This window comes from Lipotes vexillifer, unplaced genomic scaffold (genome assembly GCF_000442215.2).
Source record: "Lipotes vexillifer unplaced genomic scaffold, Lipotes_vexillifer_v1.1 scaffold1264, whole genome shotgun sequence".
NCBI lineage: Eukaryota > Metazoa > Chordata > Mammalia > Artiodactyla > Lipotidae > Lipotes > Lipotes vexillifer.
The window spans coordinates 245,337-269,378 of NW_006785778.1; the positions used below are offsets into that span (position 1 = coordinate 245,337).

General features: G+C 37.8%; 1 protein-coding gene across 1 annotated transcript in view; it reads left to right on the forward strand.

Annotated features, from left to right (window-relative positions):
- Positions 1-24,042, forward strand: part of P3H2 (prolyl 3-hydroxylase 2) — a 161,662-nt gene that overhangs the window by 96,286 nt on the left and 41,334 nt on the right. The window contains exon 2 of the mRNA XM_007458067.1: positions 23,583-23,735. Within this exon, the coding sequence (XP_007458129.1) occupies positions 23,583-23,735 (153 nt within the window). The remainder of the gene's footprint in view (positions 1-23,582; positions 23,736-24,042) is intronic.

The window sequence follows — 24,042 nt, forward strand, 5'->3', positions numbered from 1 at the left end:
GACACGGCGCGCCCGGAGCCTGTGCGCCGCAACGGGAGAGGCCACAACAGGGAGAGGCCCGCGTACTGCAAAAAAAAAAAAAAAAGCAGAATGCAAATTCCCCTCCTTGCTCCCTCCCACCACACACATACACACAAACTTCTCTCTCCAGATTTTTCTAACTGCTTACTTCCAGTGGACCATTCATCTCTGGTCCTATCCTTCGGGCAGAATTTAAGGCCAGGCAAGAATATAGCCATTATGATTTGTCCAAAGTGGTTCTCCAAAGGTACTGGCTCATTCCGGGAATACCCAAAAGGCTAAAGTAGTGACGGCCTCAATCTACCCTCTGTATGATGGGCCCAGTGAGTGCAATAATGCTGAACTAAACCTGATCCTAAAGATGCCAGTTTAGGAAAGATCAGAAATGTGGGACCCATTCTCAAGTAGATCTTTTCATCTTGAGGAGTAGGTGTAGGCTGGTCAAAAGGGGATGAGTAAGACAGACGAGGAGAGTTCATCGTGAGCTCCTACCTAGATAAGTGCTATTTCTACTGTGGAATACAGTCTCTTATTGGCATGAAAGGAAGGTCCTGGGATGGGAATGAATTATATTCTTCAGTGAGTGAAGGGAGGGTGAGCCAGAGGGTCTCTGGGTAAGGCTTGTTATATACTGAAGCACTCTTCAAAGTTTTTCACAATTAAGTTTCTAAAAGGGATTAAGTTGATTATACTATTTTTGCCTTTCATTCTTGAAATTTATATAATCTAAATATGTAAACACAGCAAGCTAGAAGTCATCGTAAAAATTACCTGGCCCAACCCCTTCATTTTACAGAAGTGGACAGATTCAGAAATATTGATTGGCTTACTTAAGTTTACTCAGCAAGTTGCCAGAACTAGAATCCACGTCTCCTCTGTCCTGGTCCCATACCTTCTTCATTACCTGAGTGTCTCCTTCCTCACAAGTCTAGTAAAGAATTTTCTGCAGTTCTGAAGACATCAGCTTGAGAGCATGTTGCTGGCTATTGGGAAGAGTAATATAGATCAGAATGATCGATAAAGAAGGCTCTCATGCTAAGACCAAGGCATTGGAGAATACACAAGACCCCCATGAATGGCATAGAAAACAGTGAGCCCCTCATTTTTTATTTTTCTTTCTTTCTTTCTTTGCAGTACGCGGGCCTCTCACTGCTGCGGCCTCTCCCGCCGCGGAGCACAGGCTCTCTGGATGCGCAGGCTCAGCGGCCATGGCTCACGGGCCCAGCTGCTCCGCGGCATATGGGATCCTCCCGGACCGGGGCACAAACCTGTGTCCCCTGCATCGGCAGGCAGACTCTCAACCACTGCACCACCAGGGAAGCCCTAGCCCCTCATTTTGACTTAAGCCACAGAGGATGCTGTGGGCTTAGGGTTGGTGTCTACATTCATTCATTCGAGTACATTCACAATGAAAATCTCTCCTCCAGCCTAATTTCTCACTCTCCCCATCATCAACCTCACCTGCAGCCAATTAGAACTTCTTTGTCAATACATAGCATGCTTTTTTCAGTTAGAGTTACTTCTCCTAGAATACATTTTTCTATCCATTTTCAGCTGTCAAACCCTATCCATCTGTCAAGGTTGATCTCAAGTATCCCTTCCTTTATGTAGCTTTACCTCTCTTTCCCCAGTGATATGCTTTCTTATATAACCGTACCTCTTGGTCCCCTGTCTACTTTTCTCTCAGAAAGAATAAAAATTATTTGGATACAACTGGAGAAAGGAATTTCAATGAAAAGAAAATTCAAAAAATTCTCCAATTTCATGTAGACCTGAAATAAGTATTTATTCATTCACCCATTCATTTTTTTAGTTTAACAAACCTTTGCCGAGCACCCACTCCTCATAGCCAAATCACGCTTTTCCTCAAAGACCAGCACGTATTATATTCTTCACATTATCTCTTTCTAATTCCTCACCTGTAAGTGATAAGTGCTCCTCATAAATCAGCTATCTATTGTCTATATTTTGCCACCAAAAGTGTTTTTCTCCCTAGTAGACAGTAATTTCCCAAAGAAGTATTTTTCTTGAGGGCAAATACAAAGAAGAAGATAAATAATTTTTCCTATTTTTTAAAAGTGGGATCAAATCAGATTTACTGATATCTTACCCACACCAAATTCTTGGTCTCAGTGCAATATTTCATATGCGAAAATGATGAAGTGATGATTTAACTGACTCAATTTTCTTTTCTCATAGAGGATTTTTGAAGCCATCAGCATTTGGCAGCCAGGACCATTCCATTTACCTTCCAGTTCTGGAAAATATATTTGAAAAGCCAGCAGCATGCAAAGCCAGGGTTGTTAAAATCATCATTTCCCTAAAGGATGTCAGAAGTCCTAGGGGAAAATATTTACAAGGAAAATCTGTCTTCTCTTTGGAATTTACAGGTTTTATTTGTATAGTTTTCTCTTCTTACATGTTTCAGCCTTGCCCCATCCAATGTGGCAAGAAGACAGACCTGCTTGTCTTTCCACCAATGAATCTGTCACCAGGTAGCTGGCTGAAGTCTATGCCTATTTAAGTAAATGTCTTTCAGTTAGTCAGTTTGCTAACAGATTCTCCTCATTATCATTAGTTTATTTTTATCTTTAAAAATTACTCAAGAATGACTTACTATTTCCAGTTTAACCAAACTCCTTTCAGAAAACAGCTATCAGGAGAGTGCTATAATTTTTAATCATCTTCCATAATTTGAAAAACTTGGGGATAGAATAAATGCCACCAGTTTTGAGTTAAGTGTTCTGCGTACCCACATCACTCTCTTTTGCACTTAATTCACCACCTGATTATTGTTTATCTACTTTTTGTAGCTCTCACAATGCTGTCATCTCTTACTATGTTGATATTGATACATTGCGATGGACACACTCATGTCCTGTGTGCCTATCACATATAATTAATTGATGGCTAGCCTACACTGACACATTAAGCAAAACTCTCCAGTGTTTGATGAGTGGACAGCTACATGAACAGCCTTTCATTCAGTTACTGAAAACCCAAGATGTGCCAAGGAGGGTTAATCACCAGCAATGTAGTAGCCAATCAGAGCCACATAGAGACAGAGCTCTTTGTGAGTTGAGTATACCTTCAAATTAAGAGAGAATATTGTTCTAGTTTTTCTACAAATGCATCCTTTTTTTTTTTTGCGGTACGCTGGCCTCTCACTGTTGTGGCCTCTCCCGTTGCGGAGCACAGACTCCAGACGCGCATGGCTCACGAGCCCAGCCGCTCCGTGGCATGTGGGATCCTCCCGGACCGGGGCACGAACCCGTGTCCCCTGCAACGGCAGGCGGACTCTCAACCATTGCACAACCGGAGAAGCCCTGCATCAATTTTTTTAACTTGCAAAATCTCATAACTTTCTGTATACTGGTAAACAACAACATCTTCATAACTCTGCCCCAAGAGAACCAATGGAGAACTCAGGCATGTCAATGGATGATTGTAATGCCTTGAGGGAGGCACTATGAGGGAATGATGTCTAAGCAAACAACTAAAGATGAGTAAGAAATAATTAGGCAAAGATTTGGAAGGCTATTTTTTCGAAAAAAAGAACATAGAAATTCAGAGAGGAGAGAGTAAATGGAACTGAGACAAAATCCAACAGGACCGTAGCTGAGAAAGCAACAGAGAATAGTGAGAAGAAAGTCTGGGCCAGTAAACCAGGACCAGTCAGGCAGGAGCTTGGGAGTCACTTAAGGACTATGAATTTATCCTCAGACCAGCGGGGAGCCTTTGAAAGTTTCAATCAGGGAGGGATAAGATCAGACTTGCATTTTAGAAAGATTATTCTGGCTTCAGTATGTTAAATAGATTAAGGGGAACAGGAGTTCACAAGAAAGTTCCCCACAGCTGTTTGCCTTTGTGCATTTAAATATGATGCCCTTATGCACACAGGAGTGCTCATGCACACACACACACACACACACACACACACACACAGCTTCTCAGAATTTCACTTGTCTTACTTAAATGCTAGAAATCAAATTCACTGCTGGTATTAAAAGAGCTTCTTCCAAGATTAAGTCCTTCCTTGACTAGTGTATTTCTTTTTTCAGGAAATCATAATAAACCTTGACTTTTGCTTACTCTCCCATTTGACTTCCATTTCTGTTTCTTCATAACACAGCCATACCATATATTTGTTTCTGAAAATTAGAAAACAAGATGAAAAATAGAGATTAATTATTAAGTCCTAAGTTAAGTTCCCTGACTCCACCTGAACACAGCTGCTATTAACATCTGGTGTATAAAATTTTTTAATGAATTTATATTACATAAATGGGTTCATACTATTCATAGTTTCGTCCAGTCTGCTTTTTTCTTTCAAATGTATCATGAGCATCTTTGCATGGCTCATTAGTCTCAGTGGGCGTATAATACTCTACCAAATAATTATGCCGTGATTTAGTCCATACCTATTGTTAAAAACTTCGCTTTTAATTTGAGCAGATCAGAGTTAGTATGGAGTCTCAGAAACTCTGCTTTACAAAACTGCGATGACATTTCCCAGGCAGACTTCTCTGTCTGGTTCTCTGGTATTATGAGTTTTCAGCATTTTTCAGGAACTTTACCAGCTAATTAAAATAATACCATAAATATCTTCCCTTTGGGAGCTTTCTGCATTAGGGAAACTTTTTGGTTACAATAAAGTGAAAGAGGATGCTTAGAGGAAGAGTTTTGATCAAACTCCTTTTCAGAATGGGAGGTTTAAGTACCATAAATAAAAACAGATGTACCATTCCAGAATGCCTAGAAGAGAAGATTCATTTGTCTTGAATTTTCTGGTCTTATCCTGAGAAATTATAAGGGAAACCAGGTATTTTAATTTTCATTTGGAACTCTATTTTTTTCTTAACCCTGTTTCCCACCTTGTTTTAATGTCAAAACTGGCCTACCGAGGTAATTTCATGATACTCTGATGGCAAGAACACTGAGTTAAAAGTTACAATGCCCTAATTTAGTTGTTAGCATTGTCATTGATCAGCTTATCACTTGGGGGAATACAGCAGTGAGACGAAGGGCCCGAGTTCTGGTGTAAGACATCGTTGGCTTTAAAGTCAGATTCAGTTACTTAGGCTTTTTAGTTTTCTCAAATGTAAATGAAGTTATTGATTATTTTCATTTAAAAAATGTTGTATATTACTTTGCTAAGGCTTCCATAAGAGAATACCACAGACTGCGGGGCTTAAACAGCAGACATTCATTTTCTCACAGTTCTAGAGACTAGAAGTTCAAGATCAAGGTGTCTGCAGGAATGGTTTCTTCTGAGGCTTCTCTCCTTGGCTTGCAGGTGGTCACCTTCTCCCTGTGTCTTCACAGGCCTTTCCTCTATGCACTAGTGTCAGTGATGTCTCTCTCTGTGTCCTCATCTTTTTTTCTTATAAAAACACCAGTCAGATTGGATTAAGGGCAGATAGGCCTAATCCTAAAGGCCTCATTTTAACCTAATTACCTCTTTAAAGGCCCTTTTCCAAATACAGTCACATCCTTAGGTCCTGGGGTAAGAGTTCACCTAAATTCACCTATGAGACTCAGGGGATACAATTCAGCTCATAAACATGTGTTCATACATATAAGACATTTATTTCATGTCTTTGGCCTCAATAATAGTAGCAACTATTATTATTTAGCTTCTCTGAGCTTCATTTTTGTCAATGTGAAATTGGGATATTAATATCTGCCCAGCCTACATATGATAATGACTTGAGATTAGCTATGTTAAATTTCTTCATAAAATAAGTGGTAGGAGACTGTTGTTTATCTTAAGTACTCACACGCATACTTACTTTCTTCCCTTTAAGAATACGAACATTTGCTCTGAGCTGCTTTTTCACTAGAGCTTGGAGTAGGAAAAGTAGGATTTAGGCTCCCATTCATCTCCCTTTTACTCTTATAGGTTTCAACATCTTCGCTTCCTGAACAGGAAAGCACAAGGTTAATAATTGCAATTCATATAGCCTTTCCTATAAGACTTCCGTCTGCTCACATGGGGCATGAGGCAAAGATTAATAAAAGTGTAACAGAATCTCTCTGCCTCACTGTCTCTGAGGAGAAGCAAGTGAGAATTCCTTTAGTGCCTCATGGGGGTGTTTTCAAATGAAAAGAATGAACCCTGCTTATATTATTTTATAGCAGGACCACATGTTCTGGGTAAAGAGAGCAGAGATGGCAACTCCCAGATGAAAGGTTATGTTCATTTTAATAACTTGGCTGGGATTTCTTTCTGACTGAAAATTGGACTTGCAGTTGGAGTCTTTAAAAGGCTTTCAGTCTTTGAAAGCCTTCAAGAGGCTTTAGACTAACAGAAAGTGGGTCTTCCAGTAATGGGAAATGTGGCAATTTAGCCACATTTGGCATGCCTGACCAGCTGTAACTTTCAGAGTGTGATTATGTGGCTTGGTTCCATAATGCTAGGGATGAAAGGCCAGGTTGAGACCTGACTGGATGGAGTAGGGTATACTGGTCCCTGGAGCTCAGTGGGATTGATCTAAGCTGCCTCACTACAGACTGACCTAGTATAACCTAGTAACCTAGACTTACTCCTTTCCAATGAGACTGAGATGTTTCTGGAAGTGAGTTTCAAAAGATTCAAGTCACTCCATTTGCTCTGTAAGTTTCAAGTGTTCCCCCAAATGTGATACAATATGTGCTTAGCTTCAAACCCATACCACTTTGTCCCCAGCCTACTTTTTAAGTGTTCTTGCATACTTTAAGCCACTCTCAACACTCATACTTCCAACAAACTAATCCTTACATATGTCTTACCAATTGTGAGATGCCCTTCCTGGTGACTCTGTCTGTTGAAATTCCATCCATCTTTCAGGTTCCATTACAAATGCCATATTCATAATAAGATTTCCATGAAGACTTTCTAGACCCAAATCCACCTATTTAGAAGTGCTTTTTCCTACTTTGAATCCTTAGAGTATTTGTTTTTACTTCTCTTCTCTTAATCATACTCAACCCTGAATTATAGGTATTTGTCTGATTTCCCACCCCATCCCACAGATTACTAATAAAAAGCAGGAATTAACTCACGTTCCTCCCTATCATCCCCACCCACCCAATACCCAGCATAAGACCCTCATTAAATATTGGTCAGGTTGAACTGAAAGACAAAGTGGAGTGGCCTAAACCTCAGTTTCCCTAGAAATACAAACCTTATATTATGTTATGCAGACAAAGTGGGAGGATTGAACTCCATATGTGGAAGACCATAATGGCAATCTTTTCTTAGTATAAACCAAACATGCAGCTGCTAAACTCTGCCACAACATAACATTTTAAGGGGAAGGAAGCCAATGTAAACCCACAGTATGTGCAAGGTTAAAATCAGAAACCCTGAGTTTTTTTTTAACCACTGAATATAATTTTATAGTCTATTGATATGATTTTTCTAGGCTGTGGTTCAATTCAAACCAGTCTCTTCATTTGAACCCAATCCTATAGTTCTCTTCTGTACTCATTAGCAGCCACTTTTTAACTTTAATTTTGCCTACTCTGGGTGGCATGGAGAAAAGTATTCTTTTATGTCTTTTGGAGGGATATATTTTGGGTGTAACTTTTTTATATGTACTTAGCCAAAATGGTACATTCTTTATTTTCCTGCTAAATAAAAAGGATTGGCCACTTAGTCTTAGATGCAATGAAATAGTGAAACACCATTAACTTTGGAATTAGAAGACCAGGTTGTGGGATCTAGCATTTCTATCAGGATTTATGTGACCCTGAGAACAATTTTTCACTTTATATTTTAGTTATCTTATTCACATAAGTATTCGAGGAGGGAGTCTTACACCAAATGGTCTTACACCAAATAAGTCTTACACCAAATAAGGACCATTTCAGTATTTGCATTTGGGGATTCTGGGATCACTTATGTAATGATTTTACAATTAAACAATTCTTTCATTAGTTAATGAAGTTAACCCACAGTGTGGGTTGCTATATACGTACCAACAAAGTAGAGTCTCAGAAGGCTGATTAGTTCCTTGAGTCACTCCGAAGCAGGAAGGATGGTTCTTTGGTCAAAAATTTTGAAAAATGTAGAAAAACAATTTCATTTATAGAAATGAACTATCATAGTAGCATATTAAAGATTCTAAAAATCTTACCCTATATAAATTTAATTTTTAATACAGTTTATCTTATCCTTAATTAACTATAAAAACATTAAAAAATAATAACTCTCATGACCATCCAGGGGAATACACTTCTTAGCAAGATAAGGGTTAACCACAGACCTAAAGGCATTTTCCGTGCACTTCTGGGTTGCTCTCAGTTACTTATACTAATTGATCATGTCTTCATCCTTGAAAGTCTTCCCTTTCTCTGGACCAAAGATCCCAAGTGTGCCTTAGGTGAAGACCTTGCCCAACTCTCAACTGATCAGTTCTCCAGTCAAGATTCTTCACTGCTAAGGAGATGTATTCTTTTGCATTCCTCCCATTATACCAAACACAACCAAGTTCAAAATGAAATGATTATTTTCTTCAACCCACGAAAAAATTTTGGAATCACCTAAAAATGCTGATTTCCATTGCTGTTTCAGTCATATTCCTTAACTGACTGGCTTTGAAATTTTAAGGGTGTCCTTAATATTTACATTTTCTTTGACTAATGCAGTGGACAGAATTGTGTTCCCCCAAAATTAATATGTTGAATCTTTAACTACCAGTGTGATGGCATTTGGAGGTGAGGACTTTGGGAGGTTATTAGGTTTAGATGAGGTCATGAAAGTGGGGCACTCATGATAAGATTAATGCCCTTATAAGAGTAGATACCAGAGAGCGGCCCACTACATATGAGGACAGAAGGAGAAGGTGACCTTCTGCAAACCAGAGAGAGGACTCTCACTGAAGCCTGGCCATGCTGGCACCCTGATCTCAGATATCCAGACTCCAGAACTGTGAGAAAATAAATATCTCTTGTTTAAGCCACTCATTCAATGTATTTCATTATGGCAGCCTAAGGTGACTAAGACAGTCAACTTACTGCTTCTTTATGTGAGAAAAAAATTACAATGTTTTCCAGGAATTTTGCCTCTCTTCCAGTCTCCCTTTACTCCCACTTTATCCTACAAACACCAGGCTAACTTTTCCACAAGGGAAAGAATATCAAGTTGGTTATACAGTGCCATTCTTATACTCTTCCCCCTGCTGAGAAATGAAATGTATTTCAGACTTCTGGTTTCTGGTTCTGCATATAAGGAACTTGGATGTTGCCATACCATCCTAGCAACAAGTAAAGAGCTAAACAGGCTGAAAAATCAACAACTATTCTAGGATCCATAAAAGAGGTTGAGACTGTAGGGCAAACCACTGCTCCCAAGATTGGAGAGATAGACAGAAGAATACAGTTCATCTTGGCTTATGAAGCAGAGACTAATGAGCAGAAACCACTGAGGATACCAGTGCAGGGGTAGGAAAACCTAAACTGTAATTGACAAATTGCTTTAGGTTCAGTATGGACAATTCTGAGAGTTAAAAACTCCAGTGGAGGACCCAATCATAGAGGGGCACACTCAATAGTGTGAAATTTACCTCTAGAAACTCAACCAGGTTCTCACAGTAAATATTAGAGAAAAATCCCCTCGTGCTTCCTGCAAGGAGGGAAGGAACCATTCTGAAGTACGCCAGAGAAGCTTTGTTCTTCTTGACAAGGCTTACCCTCAGGAGAAACTAGCTACCCAGAACCTAACTTGCTCTAGTACCATCAGAGACTAAGTGACCTGGAGGAAGGGATCTGCAACTTTATGAATTTATTTATTAGTTCTAATTTTTTTTTGGTGGAGTCTTTTGGGTTTCCTATATATAGTTTCATGTCATCTGCGAATAGTGACAGTCTTACTTCTTTTACAATTTGGATGGCCTCTCCTGTTGCGGAGCACAGGCTCCGGATGCGCAGGCTCAGCGGCCATGGCTCACGGGCCCAGCCGCTCCGCCGCATGTGGGATCCTCCCGGACCGGGGCACAAACCCATGTCCCCTGCATCTGCATCGGCAGGCGGACTCTCAACCACTGCGCCACCAGGGAAGCCCTGGATGCCTTTTATTTCTTTATTTCTAATTGCTATGGTGAGGACTTCCAATACTGTGTTGAATAAGAGTGGTGAGTGGAAATGCTTGTCTTATTGCTGATCTTAGAGGAAAAGCTTTCAGCTTTTCAGGGTTGAGTATGATGTTAGCTGTGAGTTTGTCATAAATGCCCTTTATTATGTTGAGGTACATTCCCTCTATGCCTGCTTTGTTGAGAACTTTTATCATAAACAGATGTTGAATTTTGTCACATGCTTTTCTTGCATCTGTTGAGGTAATCATATGATTTTTATTCTTCATTTTATTAACATGGTGTATCACATTGATTGATTTATGGATGTTAAACCACACTTACGTCCCTGGAATAAATCCCGCTTGATCCATAGTGTATAATTATTTTAATGTCTGTTAAATTTGGTTTACTAATATTTTGTTGTGGATTTTTACAACTATGTTCACCAGGGATAGTGGCCTGTAATTTTCTTTTTTGTGGTGTCTTTTTCTGGTTTTGGTATTTGGGTAATGCTGCCCTCATAAAATGAGTTTGGAAGTGTTTCTTCCTCTTCAATTTTTTGGAATCCTTTGAGAAGGATAGGTATTAACTCCTTTTTAAATGTTTGGTAGAATTCACATGTGAAGCCCTCTGGACCTGGACTTCTTTTGGGGAGGAGTTTTTTAAATTACTGTTTAATTTCATTACTAGCAAATCAGTCTATTCACATTTTTTATTTATTCATAATTCAGTTTTGGATGATTGTATGTTTCTACATACAGTGGAAGTTACCCATTTCTTCTAAGTTTTATAATTTGTGGGCATATGATTGTTTGTAGTATTCTCTTATGATTCTTTGTATATCTGTGGCATTCATTGTAATTTCTCCTCTTTTATTTCTAATTTTATTTCTTTGGGCTCTTTCTCTCTCTCTCTCTCTCTCTCTTTTTTTTTTCCCTTGATGAGTGTGGCTAAAGATTTGTCAATTTTGTTTATGTTTTCAAAGGACCAAATCTTAGTTTCACTGATCTTTTCTGTTTTTTTTTTTAATCTTTATTTATTTCTGCTCTGATCTTTATAATATCCTTCTTTCTACTAAATTTGGTCTTTTCTCATCCTTCTTTTTCTAATTCCTTTAAATGTACATTTATATTGTTTATCTGAGATTTTTCTTGTTTCTTGAGAGAGGCCTGTATCACTACAAACTTCCCTCTTTGAACTGCTTTTGCTGCATCCTATAGGTTTTGGACAGTTGTGATTCCATTTTAATTTGTCTCAAAGTATTTTTTGATTTCCTCTTTGAATTCTTCACCATCCTGTTTTGTGTTTAGTAGCATGTTATTTAGTTTCCATATTTTTTTTTTTTCAGTTTTGTTCTTGTAGTTGATCTCTGGTTTTATACACTCCCTATCAAAATATCAAGGGCAATTTTTACAGAACTAGAGTAAATACTCCTAAAATTTGTATGGAACCACAAAAGACCCCAAAAAGCCAAAGCAATCTTGAGAAAGGTACCAAACCAAACCAATGTTTCCAAGCTTGAAATTATACTACAAATCTAAAGCAATCAAAACAGTATGGTACTGGCACAAAAACAGACATATAGATCAATGGAACAGAGTAAAGAGCCCAGAAATAGACCCATATAAATATATTCACTGATCTTTGACAAAGGAGTGAAGGCAATACAGTGGAGCAAAGACAGTCTTTTCAAAATGGTGCTGGAACAACTGGATAGTCACATGCAAAAAAAAAGAAAAAAAGGAATCTACATAAAAAATTATGTCCTTCACAAAAATTAACTCAAAATTGATTAAACTGCATGAATATAAAAATTCTAGAAGATAACATAGATGACTTTGGATATGGCAGTAGCTTTTTGGATACAACACCAAAGGCACCATCCATAAATGGAATAACTGATAAGATGGGCTTCACTAAAATTAAAAGCTTCTGTTCTACAAAAGACAATGTGAAGAGAATTAGAAGACAAGCAACAGACTAGGGAAAATATATTGGCAAAAGGCACATTTGAGATAAAGAATTGTTACCCAAAATATACAAAAAACTCTTAAAACTCAAAAATAAGAAAACCAACAACCCAATTTAAAAATGAGTAAAGACCTTAACAGACACCTCACCAATGAAGATATACAGATCATAAATAAGCATATGAAAAAATCCTCTACATCATATTTCATCAGGGAAATGCAAATTAAAGCAAAAATGAAATACTACTACACAACTATGAGACCAATAACCAGAACACTGACAACATCAAATGCTGGCAAGGATGTGGAGCAGTAAGAACTCTCATTCATTGCTGATGGGAATGCAAAATGGTGAGGCCACTCCAGAAGACAGAGCAGCAGTTTCTTACAAAACTAAACTGCTCTTACTACACCATCCAGCAATATCATTCCTTGGTATTTCTCTAAAGGAGTTGAAAACTTATGTTAGCACAATAATCTGCACCCAGATGTTTATAGCAGCTTTATTCATAATTTGCAAAACTTGGAAACGGCCATGACATACTGCTCATAAATACTGACATACCTACAGTATTTATTCATACTGTAGGTGAATAAATAAACTGTGGTACATCAGACAGTGGAATATTACTCAATGCTAAAAAGAAATGAGCTATCGAGTGAAAAGACAGAGAAACCTCAAATGCACATCACTAAGTGAAAGAAGCCAATCTGAAAAGTCACAATACTGTGATTATAACAGTCACAATACTGTGATTATAACAGTCTGGAAAAGGCAAAGCTATGGAGACAGTAAAAAGATCAGTGGTTGCCAGGGGTTGGGGTGGGGGTGATGAATAGATGGAGAACAGAGGATTTTTAGGGCATGAAAATGCTCTGTATGATACTATAATGATATATACTTGTCATTATATATTTTTCTAAACCCATAGAACGTATACTACCAGTAGTGATTGCTATGGTCCTTGGGTGATTATGGTGTGTTGATGTAGGTTCTTCAGTTGTAACAAACGTACCACTGTGGTTAGGGATGTTGATAATGGGAGAGGCTATGCCTGTTTGGCAACATGGCGGGTATTGGAAATCTCTGTTTTTCCTCTCAATCTTGCTCTGAACCTAAAATTGCTCCAAAATAAATAAATAAATAAAGTCTTAAGAAAAACATTTTTATAGTTACCTCAGATATTGTAATTTTTTTTGAATTATTTTTGAAATGAGATGGGTGATTTTCATAACTACACTCACATGCATGCACACATAGATATATCTGAGTTTTTTTCCAAAAATAAAAGTCAAAACGCCTCAGTTTAGTGTTCAAAGGTCCCCAAATTCCAGCTGCATTCAACCTTGTTTTCCATTACTCTGCAATCTAGTCCTTCCACATGAGCCAGTTCAGCCAAATTACCATTCTATAAAAACATCTGAGTCATTCCTATTTCTTCCTGCTCACCTTATTCTGCATCTGAGACATCCACATGTTTTCTATTCTTCAAGACCCAGTCTCAGTCCTCAGTTCTCCATGAGGCCTTTCCTGTACCTTCCAGGTTACTGTGGTTTCAAATTTCAATCTCAATAGCACCGTGTTGACTGTAACTCACTCTGCCCTCTAATCCTGTATAGACTTAGTTCTTGATATTAATAGTCATGTAAGTCTCCTTGCCCCATTGGGCTGTATTTAATGAAAGGTCAAGTACTATATTGTAAATATTTTATATCCTCAGAGAACATCTATCACAGTTCTTTCTATGGCAGAGGTGAGCGGGAAACACTTGTTACGTGAACTCACCTCTACTTTGAAATCACTGGGGATTAAAATCCCAAATACGTGTTTGTGAATATGTTTTAAGAAAAGATGTAGATTCTAACCATAGTCTTGCCACTGATTTTCTATGCAAATGTTTTATCCACCTGTAAAGTGAAGCGCTAGTACTATATGCTTTAAAGGGTCTTTCTAGCCCTGGTTATCTTGGTTAATGGAAGTTAATTTTCAGAAGACCAATGCAAGTTCCACCAAAGTAACAGAAAAATGTTCAGTAAGTAAGCAGATTTTCTCCAAGCTTTAACCTCCTCAGAAATTCAGGTGGACTGGAACTTCTTTCCAATACAGTCTATTGACTGAGGTATGGAGGAAATGTTTGGGTTTATATTTAACCAGTGTCTATGGCAGGGATATTTAATTTACAGTACAGCCTAAGGTTATTGCTGTGGCTGAACGTTTCACAAAGTACAGGTATGATGCCAGAGGAGGTTATGAAACATCGAAATAACTCTATCATCAAAACCACCTCTTTGGGCTTCCCTGGTGGTGTAGTGGTTGAGAGTCCGCCTGCTGATGCAGGGGACACGGGTTCGTACCCCGGTCCGGGAAGATCCCACATGCCGCGGAGCGGCTGTGCCTGTGAGCCATGGCCGCTGAGCCTGCGCGTCCGGAGCCTGTGCTCTGCAACGGGAGAGGCCACAGCAGTGAGAGGCTCGCGTACCGCAAAAAAACAAAAACAAACAAAAAACACACACCTCTTTAATGAGACCCTGCAGCCTGACAGGTTAAGAGTACCAATTAGCCATCCTGATGGGTTAAATACCTGAAAGGACCTTAGTCTCTTCTTGTAGTCCCCTCCAAGAGGGGTCTTTGGAGTGAAATTCCCTTTGGCTTGCAGCCATGGTGCTTTCTTTTACATGAGCTGAAGTGAAGGTTTTGAAATACTTTTTGAAGTAAATCTCCCCACCCTTATAAGAGCAAGAGAAAGTTTATATTTCATAGAGGAATGTGGCGTATTTATACCAAAAAGGCACAAGTGGGAGAGCGTTTGATTTGCTTGTTTGCTATTCTTATATTTCTCACAGTGGAGTGGTTTGGGTGGAATGTTAAATTTGTTTCATAAACACAAAATGGAAGGGAGACCAAAAGGAAAAGAAGATGGTAGAAATGGTAATGATAGCATTTTTCTATATGCTCACTAAGCCCTAAAGCCCCTCCCCAAATCATCAACTTTGGCAAGCTATCTCCAGCGTTATCCTAGCACTGTTAACAATTTTTAAGAAGGCAAAGCCCAGTGTGTTACTTCTTTTCCCTGATACATATTCCTTCATCTGTCATCGGCTCAGGAAACGTGGGTGCTTATGAAAGAAACAGGAACTAAACCCAAACTTTGATTCTCAGACCTCGGTTCTCCCGCTCCTTCTCATCTATGACAAGCATTTTATACCCATCACTTTGTTATTTCACAAAACAATGTGGCTGATATACAAAAAAGTTTTGAAAAGTTTTTTATATTCTCAAGAGCAGAAAAATCAGTGCCAGATCTATATTAAGCTATTTCACTGCTGATTTTTAAAGGATACCTTAGAAGCAGAAAGTCCAAAGCCAGTTTATTTGCTGTTTTGCAATCGTATTTGACAAATAAATTCAAATGATTGCACCTTTGTACAGTTTGGTGTAAAGAATGTGATCTGGCTGCTGATCGCTGAGGAGATACAACTCTGGTAGTGAGCAATTAGGCTGTTGGCTCTAGCAAAGTGATGGCCAGCTAGAACTTTTTAATGGGTCACTAGGGACAGACAGCATTCATCTCCATTTGTCATAATGAAAGCCAGGCAGAAGCTAAGCATGCGTGAACAGTTAGAACAACAAACTTTGTTTTCATACCATCAGGTTCATTAAGGGCCACTCAGTCTGTGCCAGCACTAGCTTCCCCATGGTGCTGTAGCTCATTGTTTGTATTATGACGTGCTCCTGTAAATAATGATCAACTAATTTTGCACTGGGCTCGGGGTGTGGTACAGGGGTTCATCTTCCAGCTTCTTGAAGAATTTCGTAATAAGGATTGTGTATACACTCGATAAATGATCATTTTTATTATTTTAATTCTTGTTAGTAGTATTGTAAAGTGCTTTGAAAACTACACAACAGTATACGAGTGTAAATTCTTATTAAGCTCACAAACAAAATTATGCTCATATGATATGGGGGTCACAAAGGAGAGTACAATTCTGAGATCATAAAGAGGGACATTGGATTTCTATTTATTTATTTTTCAAAATCAGACACGAATAAGATTCTTTACATGTTAAAGTGATGATTACTACAACAGCCATGGGATGTTGGCAAAACTGAACATGAAATGAGTGACCTTCCGAAGACATTTTTAAAGAGGATGAAAGCTGTGTTCTGAAAAACAGTAGCAGGAAACAAAGGTCAGAGAGGTCTTAGCCTAAACTTTCTTTTCGGTAACGTTAGTCCTTCTCTGACACCTCAAGGGAGACTTCTTGCCAATACCACAGAGGTTAAGATGCCTTCCCAGTTGTTCAGTCTTACCCTGTCCTAATGTTTAAAACCAAAAATAACAGTAACATACCAATAAACCACACATTAATTTCATTTGATCCGTGGCAGATATGACTTGCTTACGTTCCATCACTGAGATAGTATTCTCTTCTTACCCAGCAGCCATTCAAGTCTTTTCTGTTCTCTTGTTAGGACTTAGACAATACGACAATACACAGACAGCCTGAGGGACTTTGTCCAATTAAGCACACACATATTTTTTGGCTAATACTTTGAGTTCCCTGGTTTTTTTTTTCTTCTCAAAAACTCAAGGACTTTTTGTTTTAAATAGTCTCTAATATGAAGTAGCTCGTTTAAAAGTTTTGCTCCTTCACTTTAGTGTTTTTGTTACCCTGAGAGATGGTTTTTCTTTAGATAAGAAATCTTCCCGAAAGCTTAACTGATAGAATATGTCGTTCCACTGAGTTCATACGGGTAACCTCATTTGACGGTGGCAAGGCACCATCAGTGTTTAATGTTCAGTTGTAAACATCAGATTAAAACTTAGAGCGTTAAGAAAAAACGGGAGTCTATTATTCAGGCTCAGGACAGTAATTGAAGGAAAGTGTACAAGCAGTTGGCAAAAGAGAGTGCTTTAAAAAGACGTATGTTTCCTTTCCAGCTTACTCCACAGAGAAAATGTTACTCTTTAGATATGTCATTTGTCATCTAATCCTTACCAAATAGCATTTTGAAAGCTACAAATATTTACTTATAACCATGACTACACTTTAGACTAACATTCTGTAAATGCAAAGATAAGTTAATTTTCTTCATTTAGCATGAACACCTAATGTGTGAATTACTATGTGTTCTTTTTTTTTTTTTTTTTTTTGCGGTACACGGGCCTCTCACCGTTGTGGCCTCTCCCGTTGAGGAGCACAGGCTCCGGGCGTGCAGGCTCAGCGGCCATGGCTCACGGGCCCAGACGCTCCGCTGCATGTGGGATCTTCCCGGACCGGGGCACGAACCCGCGTCACCTGCATCGGCAGGTGGACTCTCAACCACTGGGCCACCAGGGAAGCCCTATGTGTTCTTTAAAGCCAAAAAATTCTAAATTTTCTCCCTTGCCATGCAGGAAAGAATTTAATTACTAGAAATTTCCTTTACTACGGAGGTTTATCTTTTGAGTAAATTGCACCTTTTCTGTATCCAAAAGAACTTTGAGTTACCTTGTGAAAGCAATTATTTGTATAATTAGATTTTTGAAATGGGAGCAAAAGCAAAAAAAAACTCAAAGAAAAAAATGGAAATATACTAGCTTCACTTTGATATACTATAAACCAGCATGATACAGTTACAGTAAATGAAAATACAGTTTAGTTCTGAGCTTCCTTATAGTCAAGACAAAAAGGACAACACAGCCTATCATGTAGTCCTCAATGTCTGGTGAAATTAATTTTATAAATTAATCAGGAAAATCAACCAATTATTTACTATAACTGAATTATGAAAAGAGCTCAATATATGGGACTTTTTGCAAATTATATTAACAACATAAAGGATGGTAACATCGCCAGAAATTATGGCATAAGAAGGAAAAGTTATTTTTCATATGGCTATTTTTGGACTCTAAAAATCTGACTCCATTATATGGAAATGCTTAGGAATTTCCTAAGATTGAATTCTCATGAAAAAGCCTGGTCATTACATTTGGAACACTGTAATTTGTAGGATTTAGTTTAATTCAGTAGTTCAAACAAACTGCTTCCAAATTTTGTTTCAAAATTGGATGGGTCTTTATTTTAACAGTATTCTCTTTTTTTTGGGCCCTGCCATGGCTTGCGGGCTCTTAATTCCCCAAACAGAGATTGAACCTGGGCCCTTGGCAGTGAAAGCATGGAGTCCTAACCATTGGCAGCGAAAGCACGGAGTCCTAACCACTGGACTGCCAGGAAATTCCCAACAGTATTCTTTTAATATGTTGCTCAGTTATTTGAAGTTTATTTACTTATTTAATGATGTGGTTCTGTGAAGGAAAATTAACTTTAGGTTGACAAAAATTTGAGGTAAATTTGGAGACATTAGCAAGAGCTGAAGTATCTACAAAAATGTTGGGTATCACCATTAATAAAAAAAATCCTCCCACTTCATAAAAGAAAGTTTTTAGCCCATGAATTTTTAGTGTTCAGGATGATGTACATGCTGTAATCTGATGACTTCCTTCCCCCCTGCATCTAGTGTGATTATGCTACTAATCATAACTTTAAAATTCTGCTGTGGCTTAGAAACAGGATGTCTTCACTGTCTATTTACATGTTTGGCAGTTGGTAAGAAACTTCATATGGGGTTAAAAATTCTATAAAGTTGCTATTTTGTGAAATTTAAGTAAAGAGCCAAGGCAAAAATATAGCACTGCATCAAACTAAAATGCATGATATTGGATGAATTCCCAAAGTTAGGGTGGGGAAAGTAGAGAAAGAATTCCTTTCCTTATTGAAAAAGTCGTTTGAGTACAAGAGTGGAAATTACTTATTTCAGGCTTGATGTTTTATACTGGTTGTATAAAAGGCTTCAGAAAATGGAATGTGATCTTAAATATTCTCTTTCAAAAGGACACAGTGTTCTTTTTTTTTTAACATCTTTATTGGAGTATAATTGCTTTATAATGGTGTGTTAGTTTCTGCTTTATAACAAAGTGAATCAGTTATACATATACATATGTTCCCATATGGACACAGTGTTCTTTACATGTTTTAATGTGTTTTAGAATTAGTCCCTTTCCTTTCTTGCACATGTCTTACAAGCTGTTCTAAACTTATACTCAAAATATTTGAGCTTCATATTTATGCTAATTCAGAAGAGAGGGAACTTGTATATTTTTCCTAAAATAAGTTTGGAAATTTTAGAATTGTTTCCTTTTGGGCTATGCGTCCACCTTCGGAATTGAGAAACTTTGCTATGGCAAGGATGGGCAAAAATGGAAAGGAAGAGAAAGGAATGGAAGAGGGAGGGGTGAAAAAGAGGGGGCAAATCTATGTTGTCCCATTTTTATTTTGCGATGTAAAAGCATTACCTCTGACCTGGCTTACTGCGGTGTTCTCCTGCCTGCTACCAAAGATCTGTTCTCCACATAGCAGTCTGAATTATCATTTGAAAATATGTATCAGGTATTTAAAATTCTTTAATGGTTTCCTCTTGCCCTTAGAATAATGTTCAAACTCTTTACTGTAGCGTGCAAGTAATCTGTTATCCAACTTCTCAAATCTCTCTTCTTAGTTTCTACTCTGCTTTTAAAACATGTCAAGCTTTTTTCCATTTCAGGGCCTTTTTTCTTGACTTTCTTTTGCCTGGAACACTCTTCTTCCTCTTCTGTTCATGACTGGCTTTTCAACATTTAAGTCTCAGCTCAAAAATCACATTGCAGAGACCTTACTTGACTTATCTAAAGAGTCCTGCTTTCACCCAGCCCAGCCAGCTCTTACTGTATTGTTTGTTCATTTATTTCTTCATAGCACTTAGGGCAATCTAAACTTATTTTCATTAATGATTTATTTACTTGAGGTTTGTCCCCTTGGATGAGACTGTAAACATCTGGAAAGCAGGGTTTTTGTCTGTTTTGGCCATGTAGCTATTCTCATCGACTTTCAGACTTTCACAGTGCCTGGCATGGATTTAATGCAAAATAAATATTTGTTGAATAAATGAATGAGTGAAATAAAGAATTTGGTATGGCTGGAGTACTGAGCCTGTGTTTTCTTGAATGGGGTTGGTAAATTATAAAACTTCTAGAAGTTTTTCTAGAACTTTCCTGGGAAAAGTTTGCATAGTGGTAAATAGGAGGAAGTTATGCTAGAAAGATAGGGCAGGGGCCAAATCCTACAGTTTCCTGAATGTCGTGGTACATAGTTTCTGGAATCACCTCTGTGGTCAATGGATAGCTATTGACAGTTTTTAAGTAGTCAATGTACATTTTTGAAACGCTCCTTTATTATTCATTATGGAAAACCATTTGTGTGTCAGTAGAGTCTGGTTCACTCACCAGTTGACTGAGTAACTTCCAAACATCAGCAGGGTGTTGATTGAATCAGCCTTTTTTCATGCAGCATGGCTGGCAGGAGAAAATTTTTGCCTTAGTTCTTCACAGCCTGAGATGAAATGAACCAGTGCTTGTTGAAGGCATTTCTTTCCAGTTATTTCTCATATCTCGGTAGAGCAGCAAGTTCCCCCAAAGCATGATACCATCTTGTTGAATCATTCCCCTTTCCTCAGTTGTTCTTTATTTTACAATTTACTTTTCTAATGCATAGAGTTACCCTCACATTAGAGTTACCTTCTCCTGTGGTATGTTTTAATTTGGTCTGGTCTTAAAGGAAATCCAGTTTGAAACCTTTAAAGGCAGTTAGCTTCTTGTTTGTTTCAATGGAGTAGCGGGTAGATCCTTCCTTAGCTGAAACCTAGTACTTATATGGCCTTATAATAATCTCCATCTAATAGTACAGGCTTATATGTAGCACACACATGCTCACCTGGACTTTTCCTACCACTTCGAATGTGTGTATCTAATTTCAAAAATGACCTACAAAGATAGCAGGCTTCCAGTTAAAATGATGGGCTGTTTTATATATAATCTTTGGCAGCCAATTCTAGTTTCCTGAACTGGTTCACAATAATTTAAAAGCCAGTTCATGAATAAGTTTTATGGATTAAGCTTAAGTCATGGAATCTTCTTTATATTTATATTGGGGAACATGGTATTATGTTTAATACTGGGTTATAAATGGGGAAAGCACCAAATAAGCAAAAAACCAATGTGGTCAAATTTAAGAGAAGGAACCAATTTATCAGTGTTGGCTAACAGTTTTCAAGAGCTACTGAATCACATTCATCAGTGATACTCAGTATTGGAAGCTCTCAGTGTGAATGATGACTTCAGAGATGTTGTTATTAAACTTACATCCTTCTAGTCCATTATAGCTTATGAAGCACACTCACATGTAATATACCTTTTGATTTGTGTGTAAATGTTTGCTTCTTAGAATTTATTTTTCTCTTTTCCTAGACATATCATAGACATCATCTATATGTAAAGTAGATGGAAAACAAAAAAATAAATAAGTCATGTGGTCCCTATCCTCGGAAAGTTCTACTAGGAGTAACAAATGTACTTAGGTAGGTGCCACATATGGCAGAGTATGATAAGTGCCATTAGAAGAACAGGGATACGATGATATTGCAGTGCTTGACTGTAGCTTTAGGGTTGAGAAAAAATTTCTTAGAGAAGGCAGGATTTAAGCTTGGCCTTATAGGATATGTTAGATTTCAACAAGAAAATCCAAGTGTCAGAGGATCTCTAGGTCAGTGGAACAGTCTGAGCAAAACATGAAGGTAGGAAAGTGCAAAATTTATAAAAATTGATCTATTTTCGTTCAATGTTAATGGCTGGTGTTATAAAACTAGAGTGTGTCAGAACTAACCTGTTGTGTTCAGAACTTATAGTTTGGCCCTTAATTGGAGGCAGTTTCCACCAACCACAAGTACCTCACTATATCCTCATAAATTATGTGTCTATGGGAGTTGTAGACTATACATACCCAGCATTAATGAGAGTATATTCACATCCTTGAAATGAATAGATCTTATATAAGTTATATCCAGTATTTTTTTAGGGTTTTAGTGATTTCTGAAGCACATTTATATATAATACACAATTAAAGCATTCCAAAATCCTATGTAATAGGTGGTGGTATGGCGGTTTCTTAATGGAGAACCAAGACAGAAGTGTTTAAATGACTTTTTCCAGGTTCACTTGGTCAGTAAGTGTAGGCACATACCCGATTTAGAACCCATTCATTTTCCTCTATAGCTATATGCTTGTCACTATGTAGACATCCATACAACTCATATTTGTCTGTGTTGGTGTATGAGAAATTGAGGAAATTTAAGAAAGAAACCAGGAATTCAAAATTAATGATTCTGACAGCGAAAATAATTCTGAAACCACAGAATCAAGAACAAAGGTAAAAGTGGCAAGGAAAGCTGATTTCAGGCAAGATTTAATGGAAGGAAGGCCAGTAGCTAAGAATATGCAAATTAAAAAGAAAAGGAGAAGGCTTTACTATTATTAGACAAAGTTAAGGATATCAGATCTTAAAATAGGGCAGTTTATGTTTTCTGTAGTAAGGGATACGATTCTTTATATATCATGAGAAGGCAGTGACTGGAAACTCAGGAACCTACTACTACTTTCTATTTCTTACTGATACTTGAGTGGCCAGACTATCAAAAGCCTACTCAGTTGAATCTTATATGCCTTCCATGATTTTGTATTTATTTGTTCAGTAACAGTGAGTTTCATTTCTTTATACTTCAAAATAGACCAAGCATAATTTGGATTTCACCATGAAAATGACTAGTACTAGTGTGAATATTCACTTTTCTGAAATGAGGCAAAAGGTTCTGTCTATAGACATTCTCCATGAATAAAGTATAGGGCAAAATGTATTAAATCAAGTAAATTTAATTACATTTTGTTACCAAAAAATGCATCATTGCACGTTACATGGAGAGCAGCTTATCAAGTGGTTTAAGAGGAGATTTATAGTGTCTTTGTAGTTTATTAAAAATCCTTCCTTTTATATTAATGAGAATCCAACTTGTAAGTTTGGAATCAATTTCTCAATCAAAGGAATGTGGTATAACATTTTGTGTGCTGTATTTAGCATCTCTTCTGGATTGCAAAAATTTATTCCTTTTCACCTTGTGTTCTTCACATTCTAAAGCCTGAAAACAGATTTGGAGGAGTGGGAGGTATCCCTGATCTCATCCTTCAGAAAGTCAGAGTTTATTCTTCCATTGTCAGGATTAAAGGCAAAAGGAACAAAAAGAAAAGAAGAGAAAATAAAAGACAAAAATATTGAAAATGTGAATTAGAGGTGGCACAGCATTGGCAGATTTTAATTTTGATCAATCATAAGACAAACAAGCATGTAGATTCAATTTCCCAGAAAACACAGATGGCTTAGAAAAGAGGGAGAAGAAAACAAACTTGGAACAAAGCACATTTACACATTTTCACCAATGCCAAAATACCCACATATCATTTTAGGAGCACTGTTTATTAACCTCTTGCCCTTTAGTGTGGAGGCTGGGTAGAGTGAATGTGAACTAGAACTCAGCCCTGACACTTTCTGTCTGTGAGACCTTGGACTGGTACTGAGCCCAGTTTAGAAATATTTGCCTTCATTTGATCCTCTTTTTTTCTCTTCATAGCTTAACCAGCTGGAAAAGGCAGTGGAAGCAGCACACACATTTTTCATGGCCAACCCTGAGCACATGGAAATGCAGCAGAACATCAAGAATTACAGAACAATGGCGGGCGTTGAAGACCTCCAGCTGGTAGATCGGGATGCCAAACCACACCTGGTGAGCTTTGGGGACCCTGTCCCAACCATGAGGAACTTAGTGCTCCTAACTTTCAATGGACTCAAAGCAAATTCCTATGAATGGATATCCCACATTGATTTCCAACGTCCAATACAGTATCATTTTTACACTTTCAGAGTTCCCAAGATGCAGTATTGTAATGTTGAAAAATTGAAAGAAAAAGAAAATTAACTTAGAAAATCAGTATGATATGGTGCAAAGTAAGATGTGACGTAAATGTCTGTAACCCTCTCTGAGCCTCAGCACCCACTCCAGCACTTCAATTTTACCCACCGGAATTGAAGCC